This window comes from Calidris pugnax, unplaced genomic scaffold (genome assembly GCF_001431845.1).
Source record: "Calidris pugnax isolate Ruff unplaced genomic scaffold, ASM143184v1 scaffold95, whole genome shotgun sequence".
NCBI classification, from domain to species: Eukaryota; Metazoa; Chordata; class Aves; order Charadriiformes; family Scolopacidae; genus Calidris; species Calidris pugnax.
This window is the reverse complement of record NW_015090885.1, coordinates 9151036-9171771: the sequence shown is the minus strand read 5'-3', so window position 1 is coordinate 9171771 and position 20736 is coordinate 9151036. Positions and strand designations below refer to the sequence as shown.

Genomic DNA, 20736 nt, shown 5'->3' with positions numbered 1-20736 from the left:
TGAATTAGGTCCTGGTGTTGTAGCTGATGGTGTACAAAGGGCCTGCTCTGCATCTGTGGAGACTTTTTAAAGTCATTGAAGCCCTGCATGAGCACTGCAGTATGCCCTGACTGTTGGATCAGAGCTTTTGTCACTGCTGCACTACTCTACAATTTGCTTCTCATTTGACAAGGTTCCATTTATCTGAAAGATGTGAAGAATTTAGACTCTTCTCTGGCATTTGTTTAAGAACCATTTTTTTAGGAGCCATGTTTGCCAGTGTAGAGAAAGACTAGATCGTGGAGTTTCTGTAGTTCTATTCCATGAGGTTCACCATCAAGAAGCTTTGTACTGAAAGCATGAATGTGTGCAGTAAGTCTCCTCCCACCTCCTCCCATCCCACACCCCATCACCAAAATACCTACATTTGTGTCTTCCTCAAAGCACAAACCAAGTTAACATTGTTCTAAGTAGACATCCTCCCGGTCAGCTACATTATTGCAATGTTTTCCACCGTAGAGGATATATGTCCTCCTCAGATCACAGATCAGCTTTAGTGGGAGGCATAAAAATGTGAGAACAGACTGTTTCCTGACAGCAGTTACTAAAATTCCAAATGCTCTGAGGACTGTACTATGCAATACGCAGACAGGTGAATTGAAACATCTTCTCATGATTTTCTTCTCATCTAAGCAGTGACTTCAGCTCTGAAACTTGCATTTTATGTCCATTCCAAACAATTTTCTACTATTATAGTCACATTTTTTTTTTTTTATATTTGTGTCAGCAACTTGAGCAGCTTTTGTTTAGTTGCTCTCTTTTCTTCTGTTTTTTTATATCAGAGATATTGCCTTTCAGCCTGTTCATCACCGTAGCAGTTAGAAATCACCTGGGGACACTCCACAGAATGAACTGTCTAGGATCAGCGCAAAGAATTTCTCTGCAGAGGCCTCCTGCTTTGCAGTGTGCTTCCCCAGGGGAGGTGGATTTTGATATTATTTTGGAACGCAGACTTACTGTGACATGACAGAGTCAATGCATTTCTGGCAATAGCAACTTTGTTTAGTGCAATGCACAGGTTGCTTAAGCAGTTTGTTTGTTTGCTTTCTACTTTTATGCATAGCCCATTTTTGCTTTAACTACATTTAGGTGGTGTGGGAAACTAGAGGCTTAATTGTGCTATCTCTTGATCATGCCGATTGGTTTACTATATTAGAATTCCCCTAGAAGTTCTGCAGTTGCTAAAATTAGACCTTAAATATATAAAAGTAATCTTTTAAAGCATAATTACAAAAATGCAATTTCTCTTGCATTCCTTTCCCAGTTAGATCACAAAAGGGACACAGCAAAAGCATATTTTTAGCTAATGTCATACTTAAACACCTGGGCAGGAGGTCGGGGGAGAAAGTCTGAAGATCTTAGATTACATTATAATTAAGGGTTTAACCGGGGGGTGTTTCGAAAAAAGAATTAAAGCACTGTTGAGCTGGATCTGGAAGAGACCAAAAGACTCCAAAAGCCAATAATGACTCTAGGGCTATTATTTGTGCTGTCTGACTTTAGGTACATTCCTTTGAGGACAGAGGTATCCACCAGTTGGATAAAGCTTTGGATAAATGACTGAGCTCTGGTGGACACAAGGAAGTAGGAGAGGCATATTGCTTTGGGAGGGTGTTCCGTGGGTGTGGTATCCCATGGAGTGGTACAGCTCAGTACGGCCGGCTGGATCCTGGGGACAGAGCCCCTGAGGGTGTTCCGTGGGTGTGGTATCCCATGGAGTGGTACAGCCCAGTACGGCCGGCTGGATCCTGGGGACAGAGCCCCTGGCAAGCCTGAAAAAGGAACGATGTCAGTCAGCTGGCTGTGAATTTTGGGGAGAGGATTGAATTACAGAATGTCCCTACAACCTGAATCTCCTCAGTCTCTCCTGAATCCAGGCTATTTCACTTCTGCCAACTTTGATTTGAGAGCCCTGTACTGTTGCAATGGGTACGATGAAGTTGCAGTTTTAATTCTGGATTTTCAGTATCCATGTGCTTTTTTCAAGCACTGTCAGGGCCCATCCCAGCTTAGTGAAAGCTGTTCTGCAGAATATTCCTCACCCAGCCAAAACGCTGGTTTTCGAGTATGTAGGTTTCCAAGAGCCTGAGGCAGAAGTGCAGAATATTTTATATTTTATAATGACAAAAATGTGATTTTTGTGACAGTTCTCTTGGTTGTAAAAATCAGGCATTGTACATCTTTACTTCAGATGAACTCAATTCAAGACAGGCATCAGTTGGCACTCCATTTGCTGTGTCTCCGATTTCCAAAGGCCCACTGAAAATTGAACAAGCATTTCTTTCCATATTTCTCATTGTACATGTGGGCATTTCTACCTATGAATCCATCACCAACCTAATAGATCAGAATGTGCATAGTACTAATTTTCTGTAATGCAGCAATTGGGACATCTGCCACCATGTGTTAAAATACATTTAGCTGATATGTTAGGAGCAATCAGTTTGTGCAGTAGCTCCATTTCTGTATGTTAACAGATCATACACACACATGCATCCACATATTTGTAAATTAAGTATACATGTAGATATATATACACACAAAAAGGGTCAGCTTAAATGTTGCTGAATAATTTGCTAATACCTTTACAGTGACTCTGAGTTCTAGGGTCTGCAACTAACAATCTCAACAAGATTTTCCTGAAGAGCTTTCAAACCTGGTCTAGAAGTAAAACAAAGGTGTGCTTTGCTGTTACTTGTAAGGTCTGAAACATCCAGAGTCTGATTTTGCTGGTGCTGTGAATGCAAGGACTTTTACAGTACAAAACTTTTGTAAAGCCAAGATCCGGTCCCTTGATCCAAGGGAAATTCAGAATCATTTCAGAAAATAGATTGGGGTTTTTCTTCCAGCTGTCTGGTCTGAGTTCTGCTGTGCTTTTATTGCACTTTGTTCCAGCAAAGGTTAATGAGCTCTGAAAAAAAAAAAAAAAAAAAAAAAAAAAGGTCTCTTGCAAAATATGGCTAGACAGGTATGACATGGCAATATTTCTAATTTCTATCAGTCTTTCTGTCTTAGGCATGGGAGTAAAAAAGGACACCTTTCAATTTAATTTTGTTTGTCGATCATCCTCTTTGATTGCACTGTAATACACGCCTTCGATTGCTGCCGATACGGCTTCCGAGGAATCGTATCGAAGCAGTGCGCCACTGCCCGAAGGAGGCTCTCACCTCACGGCAATGTGTTGCACCACGCAGATGTTATCTCCTAATAACGCCAATCAACCCCATTTAGAAAGGGTCACTGGCTGCTGCGGGAGAGGATATGGAATTGGGTACCCCTGGAGGTGGCATGCTAATTGTGAACGTGCCACACAGAGAGGCTGGCAGCTGTGCCATCCTGTCTGGCTTGTTGTTAGCATCATCAGGGGGCTGGGCACGGACGCTCTGGGTTTGCTGAGTTTTCTGACCACAGTTTATGGGCTTTTTTTAAAATGCATTTGTCTGTAATGGCCAGAAAGTTGTGAGGCCCTTGGAGCTTTATAAATAATCCAAAGGGAAAAGACATCCAGGCCACATCAGGGTGGTTCTGTGTGCACTGCCTCTGGCCTGCAGCAAGCAGGAGACTCCCACAGGAACCCAAATTGTTTTTAAATGGAAATAGGGTGCGGAATTCACTTAAGAAAGGCTAGGACTTGGTAGGAACAACACAGTTGAATTACTGGATGATCAGTTTGCAACAATGAGGGAGGAGATTTTCCAATGCAAAACACAGCCATTGGGCCAGGAACATATGTAAGTTTTTCAGATGCTGCATGAGAAGTTAACAGTTTTGCTGCCATATCGCTGCTTTTACGGTATCACACACTCTCATAGAGACTGCAGGTATGACTCAGGAATGCTGAGCAAAAAGTTTAATATTTTAACTGAGGATCTAATATCTAACTGACTTTACTACATTTTAAGTAGATATATTCTCTGCAATCTAGAGGAGATAAGTGGAACTATCAGAACTTGCAGAAATCTGCACTGTTAACAGATATTGATCTATCAAGTAGGTCTTAGAAAGCCTTGGCCATCTCACTGGTATTCCAGCACACACAGTGCTGTCCCTATCCCTTCCTTCCGGCAGATCTAGTGAGAAGCTTTACTATACAAGAAGTGGGTCTGTTTGTTTGATCTAAAATCTCTTTTCTTAGTTTTGTTTAGCTTTGTATTCAATAGCTCTAACAACTCTAAACTCATGCGAATACTATGATAGTGGCAGGTCTTATAAATAATAAATACAGTTCTCTTTGTATGTACTGTGTAAAACAAAACAGATACTGAAAGCATCCTCAGCTTGTTGAATCTTGGGGAATCCTCAAATTGAGCAATAGCAAATAAAGTTTGCTATATTTCTGAAGAGGGCTGCACTTCCCAGGTAACATATAAATGTGGTATCTGCAAATACAATCCACACAAATCTATGGGATATAAGCACATACTTAACGATAAAAACATATTTACCTGCTTAAAAACTAGATCTGAAACAGCTAGCATTCACTGGCCATTACCTTTAGAGGCTACAGTTTTATCTGGAAAATGTGTTAGAATTGGTTTGTAAAGAATTCTTATTCTAGGTCTATGTCCCTAAGTTAAATAGGATAACGTGTAAAATTGATACAGAAAACTTCCTCAATAATCATGGTTTTGACACTGTGAAGCTTAGAGTCTTTGTAATTTCCTAACTTTCCAGAATACAGTCCTTGTGAGTCTCCTCCAGGATGCTATTTTCAGTGTCAATCTTTAGCATTCCTGTAGTTGAGTCCATCCTGCACCTGGGGAGGACTAACTCCATGCACCAGGGTGTGCTTTAGGCAAAGTGCCTGGAAAGCAGCTTTGCAGAAAAGACACCTGGAGTTCCTGGGGGAGCATCTGGGTCTGAAGCAGGAAGAGCACTACCAGCAGGTTGAGGGTGGTGATCTTCCCTCTCTGCTAGGTACTGTTGAGGCCACACGTGGTGCATGCAGCATAGTGCACACACACACACCCCCTGTCCATTACACAAGAGAAGTGGATATACTGAGGCAAGACCAGTGAAGGGTCACTAAGATGATTAAGGGAGAGGAACATCTGTCATATGAGGCCAAGTGGTGGGATTGCCCAACCTGGAGGAGATGAGGCTCAGGTGGATCTTATAAATGTATATAAAGGCCTGATGGAAGGGTGTTAAGAAGACTATCCTCAGTGGTGCTTGGTCACAGGGCAAGAGGTGATGGTCACAAACTGGGATAAAAGAAATTCTGTTTAAACATAGGAAAAAAACCTTTTTACTCTAAATGTAACTGAGCACTGGGACAGGTAACCCAAAGAAATTGTGGCATCTCCATCTGTGAAGGTATTCAAAACCTAATCAAAGACAGACCTGAGCAACCTGCTGTGGCTGATCCTGCTTTCAGCATGGGAGGTGGACTAGGTGATCTGCAGATCCCCCTTCCCATCTCAATCTGTGTGTGAAGATTGCATGCGAAGAGGATAGTAGCAACTGGAAGGAGGCCAGGTAAGGGTCTGTTCAGTAATTACTGTCCTTTTTTTTAACTCTGACCTTTTCATCCATGTAGCAAGGCCCTCTCAATGAAATTTGAGGGAGTAAACTATCCATATGCTTATTTAGGTTGGAGAGAGATTAAACCCATGGGTGCAGAGGGCCTGTAAACCTCAATATCCCCACTTTGAAGAAATTCAGGAGAGTATTGTTGAATTGTTTGTTTTGGTATTTAGCAGTGATAACTTCAAAATTTTGACCATAAAGTATATGCATACATTAATATGGAAAACTGCAGTAGAATTGCCTTATTTTGCAGAATACCTCCATGAGGCTAGATGGCTTTAGAGAGAGAGATTTTATTTAGTTAAATTGCCCGTGGGTTACCAACCCCTTCCTAAGCTTTTTCATCAGAGACTGCAGGATCTAGTCTTATTCATCTGTGTACTGTACAGCATTATGGTATGCTATGGTACTATAGCAAACAGCTATGGTACTCCCCCTTGGAGTGAACAATGAGCAAACAGAGACCTACTTTCCACTAATTAGCTTTCCCCGTGTGAATATTAGGATATCTGATTAAGGCGGGGAGCAGTTTTAAATTGTATGTGAGCATTTCAGTTAAAATGCTGCAAGCCTCTGCACAGTCACACTTGTGTTACTCTAAGAATTAGTTTTTTCCTACTTTTTCATGTTAAAATAATTGGAACGCTCTAAAGGAAGAGTGCCTGTTTTGGGATTTGAACTTATTCAAATAAGTTAGTTTATAAACAAGTTTACATTACACTAGTACAGTTTTAGTATGGAGACGGATAATTTATGTTTAAAAATGTCTGTGGGCTTCCTAACTGTAAGAACTGCCTAAGCTCTAGAAAATTAACTGCTGTCCCAAGAGACCTTCTCTACAGTTTTATCTTTAATTTCCATATACCATATTCAAATTGCTCTGAGTCACCATGTTGGAAATTCAGCTGTCTAGGTTAGACCAGAGCATCCACAGGGGCAGAACAATGACAATAAGCAAAATTGAAACCCTGTACAGGATAGGTGGGAAGAAGGGGTTAAGTCTATGCTCCTCTTTCTGCAACAGCATTTTCCTGGATAGAGCAGCTTGCTCCATGTCAGGTTGAATATTCTGTCTCCAAACCCCAACTTTGCATGTGCATCTTCCTGAGCTTTTACCCCTTCTATTATTTCTGATATGATTCAGTGTCTAGGGTTCCAGCAAAATAATTATTAACAACAAAGTTCAATGAAAAGAATTTTATTTTCTGTATTTTACAAATATACCTGTGAGGATGCCAAATCTTTTTTTTTTTATTTTATATACATCAGGTCTTTACTGCATGCCTTCTGGATAATAAAATAGACTGTTTTCTTTTAATCACTAAAAGCACAGTGTAACAGCTTTAAATGTAGTTTTATATTTGATTAGTTCTTAAGGACTTAAGGCCTTGTAAACCAAAGTCTCAACAGTGCAGCTGCGAATGGTAGTAGCAACTGAGTTCAGGTAAAATAAGCCAGTGCCAGTACTAAGTCGATTCCAAAGAGTTTTGTGCTGTCATTTAGCCTGGCATCAGAAGAGGAACAAAGGGGACATGTTGTAACAAGAGACCCAATCAAGTTCTACCCTCGGTTCAACCCAGCTCTTCCATGTAATCCATATAGGATTCAGATAGTTGCAAAAAACCACTAAAATCAGACTCTCTGCTTACCTGCTGCAGAAAGAAATGCGAAGGAGACCCAGGAGGTTTTTGGGGGGCTAAATTCTATCTTGAGATGTCAGTCTTTTTCTAGTAACTATAGAAAGTGACTATGCTCCTCAATTAAGTGCCTAAAAATGCCTAAACCTGAGTTGTGGTCCCCCCACAATTCAGCTATGCACTCGTAAAATGTTGATTCCTTTCTCGGTATGGCTAGGAAGCTTAAAGAGAACAACCACCCCTGGATCCAGACCCAGGCATCTATGCACAGCCAGTGTGTAAAGAATAACAAAAGACCAGATATACTGTATCAACTCAGGCTTCCCTAGAAGAACCTTAGTCTGATTATCAGGAGTCACACTCTTCTTGATGTACCCCAGAATACCATTGGCCTTCTTGCCCTCAAGGGCACACTGCTGGCTCACGGTCATCCTGTTGTCCACCAGGACTCCCAGGTCTTTTTCCACAGAGCTGCTTTCCAGCAGATCAGCCCCCAACCTGTCCTGGTGCATGGAGTTATCCCTCCTCAGGCGCAGCACCTTACACTTGCCCTTGTTGAATTTCATGTAGCTTGTTTAATCATCTTGCTTAATCATTTAACACATGGATGTAAAGGTGTAGGTAAACAAATGACTGCAGTAGTAGCTGTGCACGTGCTGCTGCATGTGGTAGTATGAAGTCTAGAAGCTGACTCTGTAATCCATTTTTCTCTCTTTTTTTTCTGTATTAATGCATAGCAATGTGATAAAAACACATCAACCAGATATTTTCTTCAACTGTAAACACACAGCCCAGTCTGTTACATACATTGGATCAAATTTATTTTTACTCCTCTTTCTGTCTCTTTCTTAAACGTATTAGTTGTCAAATCTAGCAGTTTTGAAACACAGAATATTTATGTTTGTTTAATGAGAAATTATGTGATAAGGCACTACAGAGTTTTTTTGCAAGGTGCCAGGATGAAAACTGTTCAAGAATGCTTGAGAATAAAACTGACCACTAGGTACCTGCTGTACCCAATGAAGTTAAGATCATTGGGAGAAGAGTCTTAAAGTGTAGACCTAGCTGGTTTGTAATATCTCAATTTACTTATGTGATTTGCAGATTGAAAATTTCAAGCCAACCTTTAGTGTCAGCTTGGGGGTTAAACATTTAAAATGGAGGAAGAATCAGTAAATTTTTCAGTGCCATTATGAACAAAGACTCACTTGGCTCCCAGGAAAAGTTGTTAAAACCTCCTCAGAACTAGAATTGCATTTGCCTGAAATTTGTGGCTTCAAGGGAATAAATTCAGCACCAAATTGAGTACCAAGCTTTATTTCAATATATGTTTTTGATTACTTGCAGGATCTGTGATGCTATTTATGCGTTCAGCCTTTACTCTGTTAAGCTAGACTGCACTGTCTTCAGCAACTCACAAATGATGTGTGATGCTCCCTGTTTAAATAAAATCCATATTTAGAAAGGGTTGTGTGCACTTTACAATCTACATCCCAAGACAGGTCCCTTAAGTAGATCTGTCTTCTAAGAGAGACAATTTGAGAAAGCCACAGATGTTTGCTGTGTGATATATTTCTTTCTTTCCCTATGGTCCTTATAAAAAGGACAAGAAGATAGACTTATTAAAAGTGAGCTAATGACATGATGTAGGGAGTCTCTGGTTCACTGACTGTTATTACAGCTGTGCCCCATTACATACTCAATACCTAGGACATGTTTCTTTTTTTGAATGACATTTATCTTTTGAGTTTCAAACATTCCTGGCATAAATAAAGATTTTACGCTTTTCAAATGTGTTTTACAGTTCAGCCCAGAGGCTATTCAAGGATCGTTTTAGCTCAATAAAACTCCTCCTTTAGGGATATAAAAGGGAAGTGTTTTAACAATGTCACTCTATGCATAGCCTGTTATTAACTAGAGACGTTCTGCCTGCAAAGCCTTTGATTCCTTTTCCCCTGAACGTCAAGGAAGCTCTTCCGAGGCTTCAAAGTCTGTGAGATACATTGGTCTCTTCTGTGCGCACACAGTCCTCATGTGAACGCTCATGACCTTAGAGAAAGTTCGCAGGTGAAGTTTGTGTCTCAGCTAGTGTTTTTCACTTCCAGTGCTTTTAGCTACCTTTTCCACAGATCATGGTTAAATTGTGTTCTGCAATCAGTGGGTAATGGTTTTATCTACTTGCTTCTGTTACAGTCCTTAACATGAGGCTGTCTGTGTAATCTCATTTAAAAACTTGGTTTGGTAAAACGGTAAAAGTAAACAGGATGCTTAGCACTCAGTTAAATAATATTCCTTAGACTTCTGGCTCTCTTTCCTTTATCTGTGCTAGCATTCTCAGTAGTCACTTGAAAGAAATAGTCTGTGTTCCTCTTGATCATAAACAAAGCTGTCAACTTCCCTTGCTTCTTGAAGTCATTCCATCTAGACAATTTGCAGGCTGGGGACAGCTGGGAAAAAATGTTATTTGTTTCTTTGGATTTGGGGGCTATTCCTGTCAATGGGAATTATTAATATAATAATTATTTTTTAAAAGCATTTTAATATAAAACCAACTTATAGTTTCAAAGTTACGCACCCCTGCATGTCACAGTCGTCACGTACATGCAGCTTTGGTTTTATGCACAGCAGCTACCTAAGCTGATTTGAGCCTGAGGATGCGTCATCCTGCTCATGAAGACAGGTACTTTCTGAAGGTAGTAGCTTTGTTGAGAAAATTAAGGACTTCCCTACTTCTTACTAAGGCCAGCTTCCCAGTGTTGAGAAGTGAGTGTCCTTGGAATTTGAAAGCTTAACATCCTAAGTCCCCCAAGTAAGTTATATTTTTTTTGTTTGTTTTTACTTTTCTTGCAGTGTCTAATTCTACAGCAGGGTATGTATGAAAGAGTTTTCTTTCTAGAATTCCTCCTAGTGAACTCTGCTTCTATATAGAAAGGAGATGTTTGAAACCAAATAAAAATAAAGGTTAAATCATCCCAAAATCCAAAAGAAAGTGAAAGGAGATGTGACCGCCTTTCAGATATTTTCCATCAGAGATTCTTCTGTCCTGGTTAGCCTTTACAAAAGCAATTTGTCCAAAGACATCTGTGAAACTACCACAGAATGACAGGCCAAGAAGTTTGAGAAACATTGTTTCCATTCATAATTTTTTCTGAGAAGTATGAAAAGACCCTGATGGAACTTACTGACAGACCAGTTCATGAGCTCTTGATGATTGCTTAAAAGCAGAGACATACTTTATATCATAAATTACTTATCTGAGAGTGCTTGGCTTCTCCAGTTTTATATACAGGCATTTCTAGAGATGACTCCTGAGTATACTTCTTAAATTGTGAATGGAATTTCTCTGGTTGAGGAAATAACTGAACTTTCATGGAAAGATAAAGCCTACTCAGCACCTGACATTTGATGTTATGGGCAGGGTGAATAATTTCTTCTTTCTGAAAACCTCACACCAGGAAACTTGAGGCTCTAACATCCTAGAAAGTAATATAACAATGGGGTAGGAAAGACAAAGCAAAACTGTTTATTTTGAACTGCTACAGTCTTAAACAGATTCAGTGAAAAATATGAAGTATTGCAAAGCTCCCACCATCTCAAACAGAGAACAGAAAGAATAACATTTGTGTTATGAGTACCTTTGGGTTGAATCCTTATGAAAGCATATACGGCATTTGTCTCCTCTCTGAAGTAACAGCTGTGAACGCCATGCCACCATAATTTTCAAATTCTGAAGCGAGTGCCTCGTGCAGCCTGATACATCCCAAATGGACATGGCATTTCCATGATTTATGACACACGTGTTGAACATATGAGCAAGTCTAACATTTTGTTTGCTTTGTGGAAGGCATTTGCTATCTCTTTTAATAAAAAGAGGGAGAAATGAGAACTTGAATGTTCAACACTTAATGAAGTTTGCTTTTAATTTAGAACTTATTTGTAAGAGTGAGAAATGAGCTCTGATAATCACTTGTCCAGTGACAGCTGCTGCCCAGAAGGTTGCCTTTCTCCGCACTTGAGAGAGAAATCAAACAGCTGCCTTTCAGTGTAATTCCTGCTTGAAGCTGCTTGTTTTCCCCTTTCCAGTTCCCTGCTGCCTTTCCTTCACAGCACCTGTGCAATGCCTGCAGTCACTCTGGAGGCTATGACCACAGGCTGGAGGCCACCAGCTTCCAGCTGCATTGCCTGCCATAACGCAGGCAATCATCTATTAAAATGACCATGAACAAGTCAGTCTTTAAAATGTTTTATCCTTTTTCTGGGAGAAACATACACAGCTCCCACAGACACATTTTTTTCATCCAAAGTTAGCCTGCTTCTATTTGTCCCTAAAATTTTGTCCTATTTATTTCCTTCTGCATTTTGAATCTTAGAATCATCAAATAGTTTGGGTTGGAAAGGATGTTTAAATTTCATCTAGACTAACCTCCCCCACAACAAATTGGGACATCTTCAAATAGATCAGGTTGCTCAGAGCCCCATCCAACCTGACCTTGAATGTTTCCAGCAAATAGGCATCTACCACCTTTCTGGGCAACCTGGTCCAGTGTTTCACCAACCTCATCATAAAAATTTCTTCCTGTGACTAGTCTAAATCTTCCCTCTTTTAGTTTAAAGACATTACCTCTTGTCCTGACATAACAGGTCTTGCTAAAAAGTTTGTTCCCATCTTTCCTGTAGGCCCCCTTTAAATACCGAGAGGCTGCAATAAGGTTTCTCTCCCACATTTTGATGTGTGTAAGTGCCCAGATCTTGATAGTCCTCTCCCAGAAACTAGGAACTTTTTCACCCACTTTGTTATGATTACATCCTGCTGGGATCCAGCATGAAGATCCTGTACCCTGACATGGGCCTCTTGCTCTTGGCGTGGCTAGACTCCCTAATGCCAGGTCCCTGGTGACACGAAAGGCCAGGGAAGGTGCATTGCATTCTGGCTGACAGTCACCTAATGATGTTACAGAATCAGATGACATTTTACAGCCCAAGTCATAAAAATATATTGTGCCTGCTTCAGCTCAGGGAAAAGGTGCAGGAACACAAACACAAGTACTGTGCTAGTTTAACTACGTGTCCTGCAGATTAAAGGGCAAAGGACTGTGTCTGCAGGCACATTGAAGTGGTGGGTAATTGTATCTGGAAGAGGAGCATTTAGGGTTTAGCAGGTTTCCAAAGTGTTGTTAAAGCATAACTGTTTCCTCCTCCTCCTGCCTCCTGGGAGGCACCTGGGGACCCAGCGCTGACTGAGCCTTCATGGAATGTGCCTGTGGGATCAGCCTTGCTTCTGCACAACCACCTGCACCACGGGATCAGCCTTGCTTCTGCACAACCACCTGGAGGGAGGCAGCGCCTTTAACTGCACTTAATGGAGAAAGTAAATAGTAACACAATCAGAGGAGGTTTAAAATAGTACAACTCCTGCTCTCCATGAGCAGGCTTCTAAAATAAACCCCTTCGATGCTAATCCACAGACTAGATTAGCAGTTCATCCCAGATGAACTAGATCCACAGACAAGCATAGCAGTTCATATAGACATCATGTTAATGTGATCGTGTCATGGAGATGTGATGTCGTTATACTGATTTGCAAGTCATTGCTTAGGACTGTCACGAATTGAATGCTGGTTGGTAGTGCAAAACGTAAAGATAGAAAGGCTGGTTCACAAAGCTGCGCATGTTGAGTTCTTGTTGAGCGAGTGAAATGTGTACATGCAGCACTGGGAGTGGTGCCAGACTGAGCCATGCACCAGGGAAAGTTCTCTCATGTATCATGACTCTGCGGATGTGACTCGAGTTTTCTAGAAAAATTGCCTCTAAGCAAGAGATCAGTTTCTTTGCACAAACGTTGCTATTTCCACTTTGACTCTTATGATAGAGGACTCCAGTGTCCAAACCACAAAAGTAAGACTTACGGATTTGGTTCCCTGTGCAACCTAACTGTCAGAGGCTGCAGATTTAATTTGCAGATTATGAAATTTATTTACTGCTCTTCTTCCACATTACTTCCTAGAGGCATCATAGACATTAAATAAAATTTATACATTGTATCAGGTGACAGTATTATGATTAGATAATCATCAGTTTTCTACACAAAGAAAAAGGAACAAGCCTTCCATTTATTCAGCAGTGCAGAAGAAGTTGCAATTTGGGTAATACAGTCAGATTTGCTGGCTCAGGTATGTTCTTGATCACCATCTTTCAGCATAGCTTGGAATATTTTACATTCTAATGCCGATAGCTGGTTGCAAGCAAAAGCTGGAAGTGAGCAGGCTACGGTTATTTTAGAATGAAGTCTTTCCCTAAAATTTAATTTGTGATCTAGAGACCTAAGAAAAAAACAACAGGACTTTAAATATTTCAGCAGTTGTACACACATGGCTTCCCAAAGTTAATACTAAGTTCTGTCTGTCACAGGACAGGGAATTTTCTTCCAGTATATATATACATCTGTAAGCCAGTCACATATGAAAACAATAACCAAGGAATAAGGAAAAAGTCAATAAGGAGATTTATATACAGCTGCTATTAAACTGGAGGAAAACAAATGATCTGTTGGGGTCAGTTTTGCTGGGAAATCAATTTGGGCAGAGTTTTATTGTTCTCTCTGCTAGGTCCTTCATGTTATTTGCTTGCACCTTTAATAGTCATGAGTGAGGAGGTTTTTACACTTGTGAGTCTAAGCTCCCTGGATCATTGCGTTTGTTACCTTTTCAACATCCACATTCCCAGTTGTCAGAAATGCTACCTAACAACACTGAGCGCTCAAAGTACATTTCCCCTTGTAACTCCAGGGAGTTTTGAAAGTTCATATTAACTGCTTAAACGAGTCATAAACCAGTTAGACTGTACTACCATTCAAATAGTAACCATCTGATGCATAAAAATGCCTCTATATGCATTGCACGTGACTATTGAAAATAAACCTCTTAATGCATGGCCACACAAGCCCAAATGATAAAAAAACAAGCAACTCCTATTCAGTGAAGAAGTTAAGAGCGCTAATACATTACTCAAAACACCAACAAAATTGTAAATATATAGATGTATATGATCCACAGGATTTATCCAAAAATCACTGAAACTACGTTTATTCAACTTAATCTAAATAAATACTCTTATTAAGTTTTACCTTGAAATGTATGTTTTCTAAATGATAAATTAATTTAAACTAATTTTGTGTTTATATTGATGCTTTAATACAATCTTCATAATGTGGCATTTTTTGCTAAGCTGTAGTGACAAGATTCTTTATTTTTTTATTATTTTAGAAGGGAAAATCCTGGAACTGCAATGAAAAATGGATGTTCTAAATATGAAATACTTATTTTCCGTAGCCTGATTTTGAATTCAGTCACATCTCATTCTGTTGTAGTTATTTAACAGTGTTCAGGAATTAGGAGGCTCCCAGCTTCCTCTTCCTCATCCAGAAGACTAAAACCTATATTTTTTTTTAAGCATCACCAAATATATAGTCGTTATATGCATATAGTCTGTTTTGTCTTTATATGCATCACTGCTCATGATGATGCCTTAACAGTTTATAACATTAACTTCCTTTAACTGCAGTTTCTCTCTGCTGGAATTTGAGAGCTTTCCAAGTAAACAGCAAAATACAGCTATTGAGCTGTTCTGGTGAGGAGGGAAGACTAGTTGTGCTACAAAGTGGAAACTAAGGCTGACTTCTGCTTTGGGTCAGAGATGTTTTCTCTGAGATTAACATAGCTTTCTTGACTTGATTGGAGGTAGTCCTTTTTGGCTTCACAGGATATATTCAAGAACACTTGAGAAAAACAAAGAAAAAACCCCTCCCTATTTAAAATAAATCAGAAGACACTATTTAGAACACAGTTTATGTGTTATGATTTATTACATTGTATCCTAGGGATGTGTACATAAAGAAATCATTGCAAATTAGTGCAAAGGTCGAGCTATTCCTCCTAAATGCACCCCAAACCTGAGCTGGGGCTGTAGGTCAGAAAGGCGCTTCTGTTGCATATGACTGTCCCTGTGCAGGACAATACGTACTTACAGGTTATCTTAATTCTTCCTGTATCTTAAATCTATTGACTGCAGGAGATTTAAGTGTAAACGTAGAAGTCATCTGAACAAGATGTTTTCTTAAATTAGGGGTCAAGGACTTCTAACACTTTTCAAACCTTCCTATCTAACAGGTATAGTAGAAAACCAAAAAAGATTGCATCAAGATTTAAAACTTTAACAATTCAGAGTGTTGCAGACCAGCAAAAAAAAGGTTATGCCATGTACTGTGCAGGTTATTTTTTTTATTTTATTGGTCATTATTTTCATATTTGGTCAAACCAAAGGATAATTGGCATGAGTTTCTCAGTCAATGCCTTGTCTCAGTAGAGAAGTCAGTTCTGGATGTAGGGAAAGGAACAACTTAGTAAATACACAGAGACGTGGCTTGTGTGGGATAGCAGGCACAGCAGAAGAGCCAGGCCACCCCTGTCTCTTGGCTTATGGTAGGGTCTGATTTGGGGAAAGCCAGGCTGCTGCTGCAGCTGTGATGGCCCATGTGGGATGGCAGCCCCTCTAGGCACAGGATCCTGACTCCTTTCTCTGCCCCCACCAGCCGGGGTCTGCAAGGCTGGCTATCAGGGATAGACACATCAAGATATATCCTTGCTCCTCCCTACTCCCCTTTTTGTAGAAGGAGTGTCCTGATGCTGAAATAGTCCCAGGAGCAGTACAGTTCAGTTTTGCCTGTGCTTTGAAGAGCCGTGAGCCTGACAGTGCTAGGACAGGAACTGCTGGGAGAAGTTCTTGTGAGGGCTGTCCTCTTCAGGGCTCTATTTTGTGCAACAGAAATGTAGAGGGGGATCAAAGTAAACTACTGCTTGTGAAATCCAATGTTAACACTCAGGGATGATGGGAACAGCAGGAGAAATATGAAATCTATACCCAGATATTGAGTCTTTGTTTTTAACAGCTTGTGTGCTTCAAAATTATAATACTCAGATGATACACAAGATGGTTTAACAACATGAAAAAAAAGGTAATATAAAAAATTTAAAAATTAAAATTCTTACAAGTATCTTCCTCTCTGAACACAAGGTTCATCTTCTAGAAATAAATACTTGACCACTGAAATATCTGAAGATGCTGTTCCTTTATGCACTGAAGATTAATGCCTTAAAACTAGATAACTTTTGTAATCAACATGGTTAAGGTATTTAAAAGTCAGGTAGATGTGCTGCTTAGGGACATGGTTTAGGGGTGGTTTTGGTAAGTGTTAGGTTAATGTTTGAACTTGATGATCTTAAAGGTCCTTTCCAACATAAAAGATTCTATGATTCTAATGTGAAATGGTGGTTTAAACAGATTTGAAATACATAATTTCCATAGCTCAGAGGTTCAGTAGTTGTTGGAGTGGCTTGGCGTGCAGCACTGTGTTGCAGAACTCAGATCTGTTCTGTGCATGGGACTAAAAGTGCCTGAAACTTTGTGTTCCCTGAGAGTATCCATCTTCCCTCCATTTGCCCATGCAGTGGGATGCTCTCTCTTCCGGACGCTCTGTATAATTTCTAAGCAGCTTTGGGAACCCTAAGGATTAGAAAAGGTATATGAATGTTTTATAATGTTATTGATAACTGCAGAGCAGACGCTGTTCTAATAAACTGCTGTGAGATAAGTTACTGGTAGCATCTGCAGATGTGTGTAAATGAGCTCAAAATAATTAATGCTGTGTTAGAAGAAAGATTTTTTTAAAGCACATCTGTATTGGAGCACATAAGATTATTTCAGCCTGCTGTGAGAATTTCTTATAGCACAAATTACCATAATTTATTAGGGGAAAAGCCATTTCTGTTAATCATATATTAATTATTCATAAAATCTGTATTAATGTTACCTTAATGGGGAGGGTTACCAGCTGGGGTACTGAGCCTGACGATCTATTCACATACAAAAAAAGATGAACAGCCTGACTTAAAAAGAAGACATAAAAATGACTTACAGGAGCATAAAAGCAGCAAGCATGGGTATGTGAGTTAACATAAAGCTGGCTAGAGTAGAGCAGTCCAGCCAGCTAACCACTTTGTATTTTGGCTGTAGCACTGGTTTGTGCCTGGGTGGAATTCAAATGGAATTACTGAAGGATGTTCATTACAAACCAGTCCTGCATACCTTGCCCTAATGCTTTACAGCTCTTCAGCAAGCACAGATCTGGCGAGTCTGAGGAAAATAGAAGAAAGTCTTTCCCATTCTACTTTAAAAAAACAAAGCAGCTAACTAAAACCCCAAAACAACTCCAAAATCTGTTTTCAGTGATTTAAATTCAGGACAAATTCTTCCTGCTTAGCGGGGGGGAGGGGGAAAGAAGAAGAAAACACACAAAAAAAGAATTTTTGCAACTTTTTGATCTTATAAAGCTATTGTGAACCATGTGACATATGAAAATGCTGCTCAGAGGATGTGTTTCAATCCAGAACGAATGTGGAAATGTGTATATATTTATGTGCTTGTGCAAGTGTATGTAGCTTTTTAGATGTTCTACTCAGTTAAAGGACGATGTCAACATTTATATTGACTCAAGGCTAGAAGGTATGTTTTCATGGAGGTTTAGCAAAATCAAACACAGAATGAGTTTTCAAAAATTTATTTTAATTAGAAGCTTTTTTTTTTTTCTGGATTTTGAAAGTTCTTTTGCAGGAATGAAAACCCAAACAGAAAGGGCACTGGCTAATGCATGCAAATGTGTAATGCCTGTAAAGCACAACTAGTTTTATATGAACAGTAAAAGCTTCATAGGATTCAGCTGAAATTAAACTGTTTAGATCAGCTAGAGCCTTTTTATTAGGACAGCACAATGTTGAACTTATAAACACATTTGTTTTACATAAAAGGCTGTTTATTGGTAAAAGATTTTTTATTAAAATGACAGTTACGACCTTTAATGTGTGATCTGTAACCTATCATCTCATGAATTTTGGCCAAGCCATGGAAGAAAAGCATTTGGAGTGGAAAGCCAACCCAAAAGAAACAGAAAAAATAATTTTAAAAAATGCATAGTTTTCAGTGAGTCCAGGAAACCTAGGCCTGGTCTTGGAACAACGTGTAGAGCTGTGTGGTCTAAAGCTGAACTGATGTTCAAGAACCGTAGGAAATTATGATTTTTTTCCTGTAACACTGATAGTACTTCCAAGTTTTGGGTGGTGAGTGAGTCTGTGGCATGCAATCAGTTGTCATGCCGAACTGATTAATACAGATCAGAAATGAGGTTACTTTCAAGTTTAGATTTTTTTTCTTCAGATTTCATTTTCAGAAGAATGTGGTAAAAGAGAAGTGTATATGGGAGCAATTTGTATCTGGAGAGCTTACCAAATAGCATTATAAAAGAGGCTGTATTCTGCAATATGCTGATAATTATTACTAGCCATGGATACCAGGAGCTCCTTGTACGTAATGCATCTCAGCACCACTTTACACGTGCATATGAAATTTTATCAGAGTTCTGCAGAGTCTGGTAATGATAATACTTCTTCAGCATTATAACAAATAGGTGGTACTGTTATTTTGTTCTCTATTTTAGTATATAAAATGTATTTCATTGCTTACATTGTAGTAGCAGATCGAAACCATCTGCTGTCTTGCCACTGGTCCGCCGGTCTAACAGAAAATCTCAGTTCATTTTCCTTGAGGCCAGCATGCTTTAAGGCATGTGTACTAGGACTATAATCCAGCTGCTGAATGTTGACACAAGTCCAGATCTATGCTCGTGAGTCTTTTAAATGGAAACAGTACTCTTTGCCAAGGATTGGAACAGAGATAAACTCAGTTTGCCTTTCTCTCTTCCCTCCTCCCCCTATCCCCTTTACAGCTCCATCCCCCATCACAACCATAAGGAAAGACAGGACATCCAGGAACAGTGTGTCTCTGTCTTGGCAAGAACCTGAACATCCGAATGGGATCATCTTGGACTACGAGGTCAAATACTATGAAAAGGTGGGAAGAAAGATTGAAGGGGAGGTTTTTGTGCTGGTAATGCTATAGTGAAATTACTGGATCTTGCTTCTGCTAAGTATTCAGGGGCACCCCTGTTTGCTCACTGTCTGCTTCAATAACATCAAGTGTTGAAACTGTTCAATTTTTGCTAAGGAGAACATCACGAAAATATGAAGTGAAACTGTTAAGTTGTGTTGTCTACCAAGTTCATCCCCAAATATATCAGAACTACAGAAAGTAATGTGGACAAGCTGTAATGCTTTTTTTTTTCTTTTTTTTTTTTTGAGTGCAGTTTACTTACTCAGTTCTATTATTCTGTCAGTGTTCATACATTTATTTGTCAGCATCTGTATGTTCGTGCTTCCCTGTGGCACAAGCATCATTTCACAAAAATGATTTGGAAAAGAGATGAGCAATCCGTTTAGCAACTGGTTTGTGCTATGAAAGTTTCCACTTCTCATGAATAACCGAATTCTTCCTAAATTTTATGTAAATAACTACAAATGAAGGAAATACTGCCATTAAATAGTTTTTGCTTTATATTGACATTTTCTTGTATTTACAACTGTTGATTTCTACGTCATATATAGATCTGTATTTAGGAAAAAAAATAAGTCTTCAGAACAGAATGGGGTTTTTTAGTAAATCTTACGGGTAGAATTGAAAAGACTGACGATTGTGAAGAGTGACAGCCACTTTTAGATTGGTCAGAGAGACCTTTTGATAGCATATATTGCTACTGAAGTTGAGAAACTTTGAAAAAATATCAGAAGTAATGATTTAATTTGGCATTTACTAAAGCTGTTCGTATCTAAAAATCAGGCTTATATTTCATATGTATCAAGGAACACGTGCCAATATCCACTTAGACACTGCTGTTAAAAAGAATCCACAGGTATTCAGTTAATCTTTAAAAAGTTTTCTCTTGGAGCTTACCAGTGGGACAATGTGCCTATTTATAGGCCATGCCTGATGTCTAGCCAAAGAATGGGGAGCAGAAGGTCTTATTCTGAAAAGATTTCTCCCAAATTAAGATCATAGAATCATAGAATGGTTTGGGTTGGAAGGGACATTAAAGATCATCTAGTTCCAACCCCCCTGCCATGGGCAGGGACACCTCCCACTAGACCAGGTTGCCCAAAGGCCCATCCAGCCTGGCCTTGAACACTTCCAGGGATGGGGCATCCACAACCTCCCTGGGCAACCTGTTCCAGTGTCTCACCCCCCTCACAGTAAAGAATTTCTTTCTAGTATCTAATCTAAATCTCCCCTCTTCCTATTTAAAACCATTACCCCATGTCCTGTCACTACACTTCCTGTCAAAGAGTCCTTCTCTGGATATCCTGTACGCTCCCTTCAGATATTGAAAGGCCACTATAAGGTCTCCCGGGAGCTTTCTCTTCTCCAGGCTGAACAACCCCAGCTCTCTCAGCCTGTCCTCTTAGGAGAGGGGCCCCAGCCCTCTGATTATCTTCATGGCCCTCTGCTGGACCGATTGCAGCAGATCCTTGTCCTTCCTGTGTTGAGGACTCCAAATCTGGACACAGTGCTTCAGGTGGGGTCTCACGAGCGC

At 39.7% G+C, this 20736-nt stretch overlaps 1 protein-coding gene across 1 annotated transcript in view; it reads left to right on the top strand.

Moving 5' to 3' along the window:
• EPHA3 (EPH receptor A3) overlaps positions 1–20736 on the top strand; it is a 232273-nt gene that overhangs the window by 153025 nt on the left and 58512 nt on the right. Inside the window, exon 6 of the mRNA XM_014947309.1 lies at positions 19039–19163. Within this exon, the coding sequence (XP_014802795.1) occupies positions 19039–19163 (125 nt within the window). The remainder of the gene's footprint in view (positions 1–19038; positions 19164–20736) is intronic.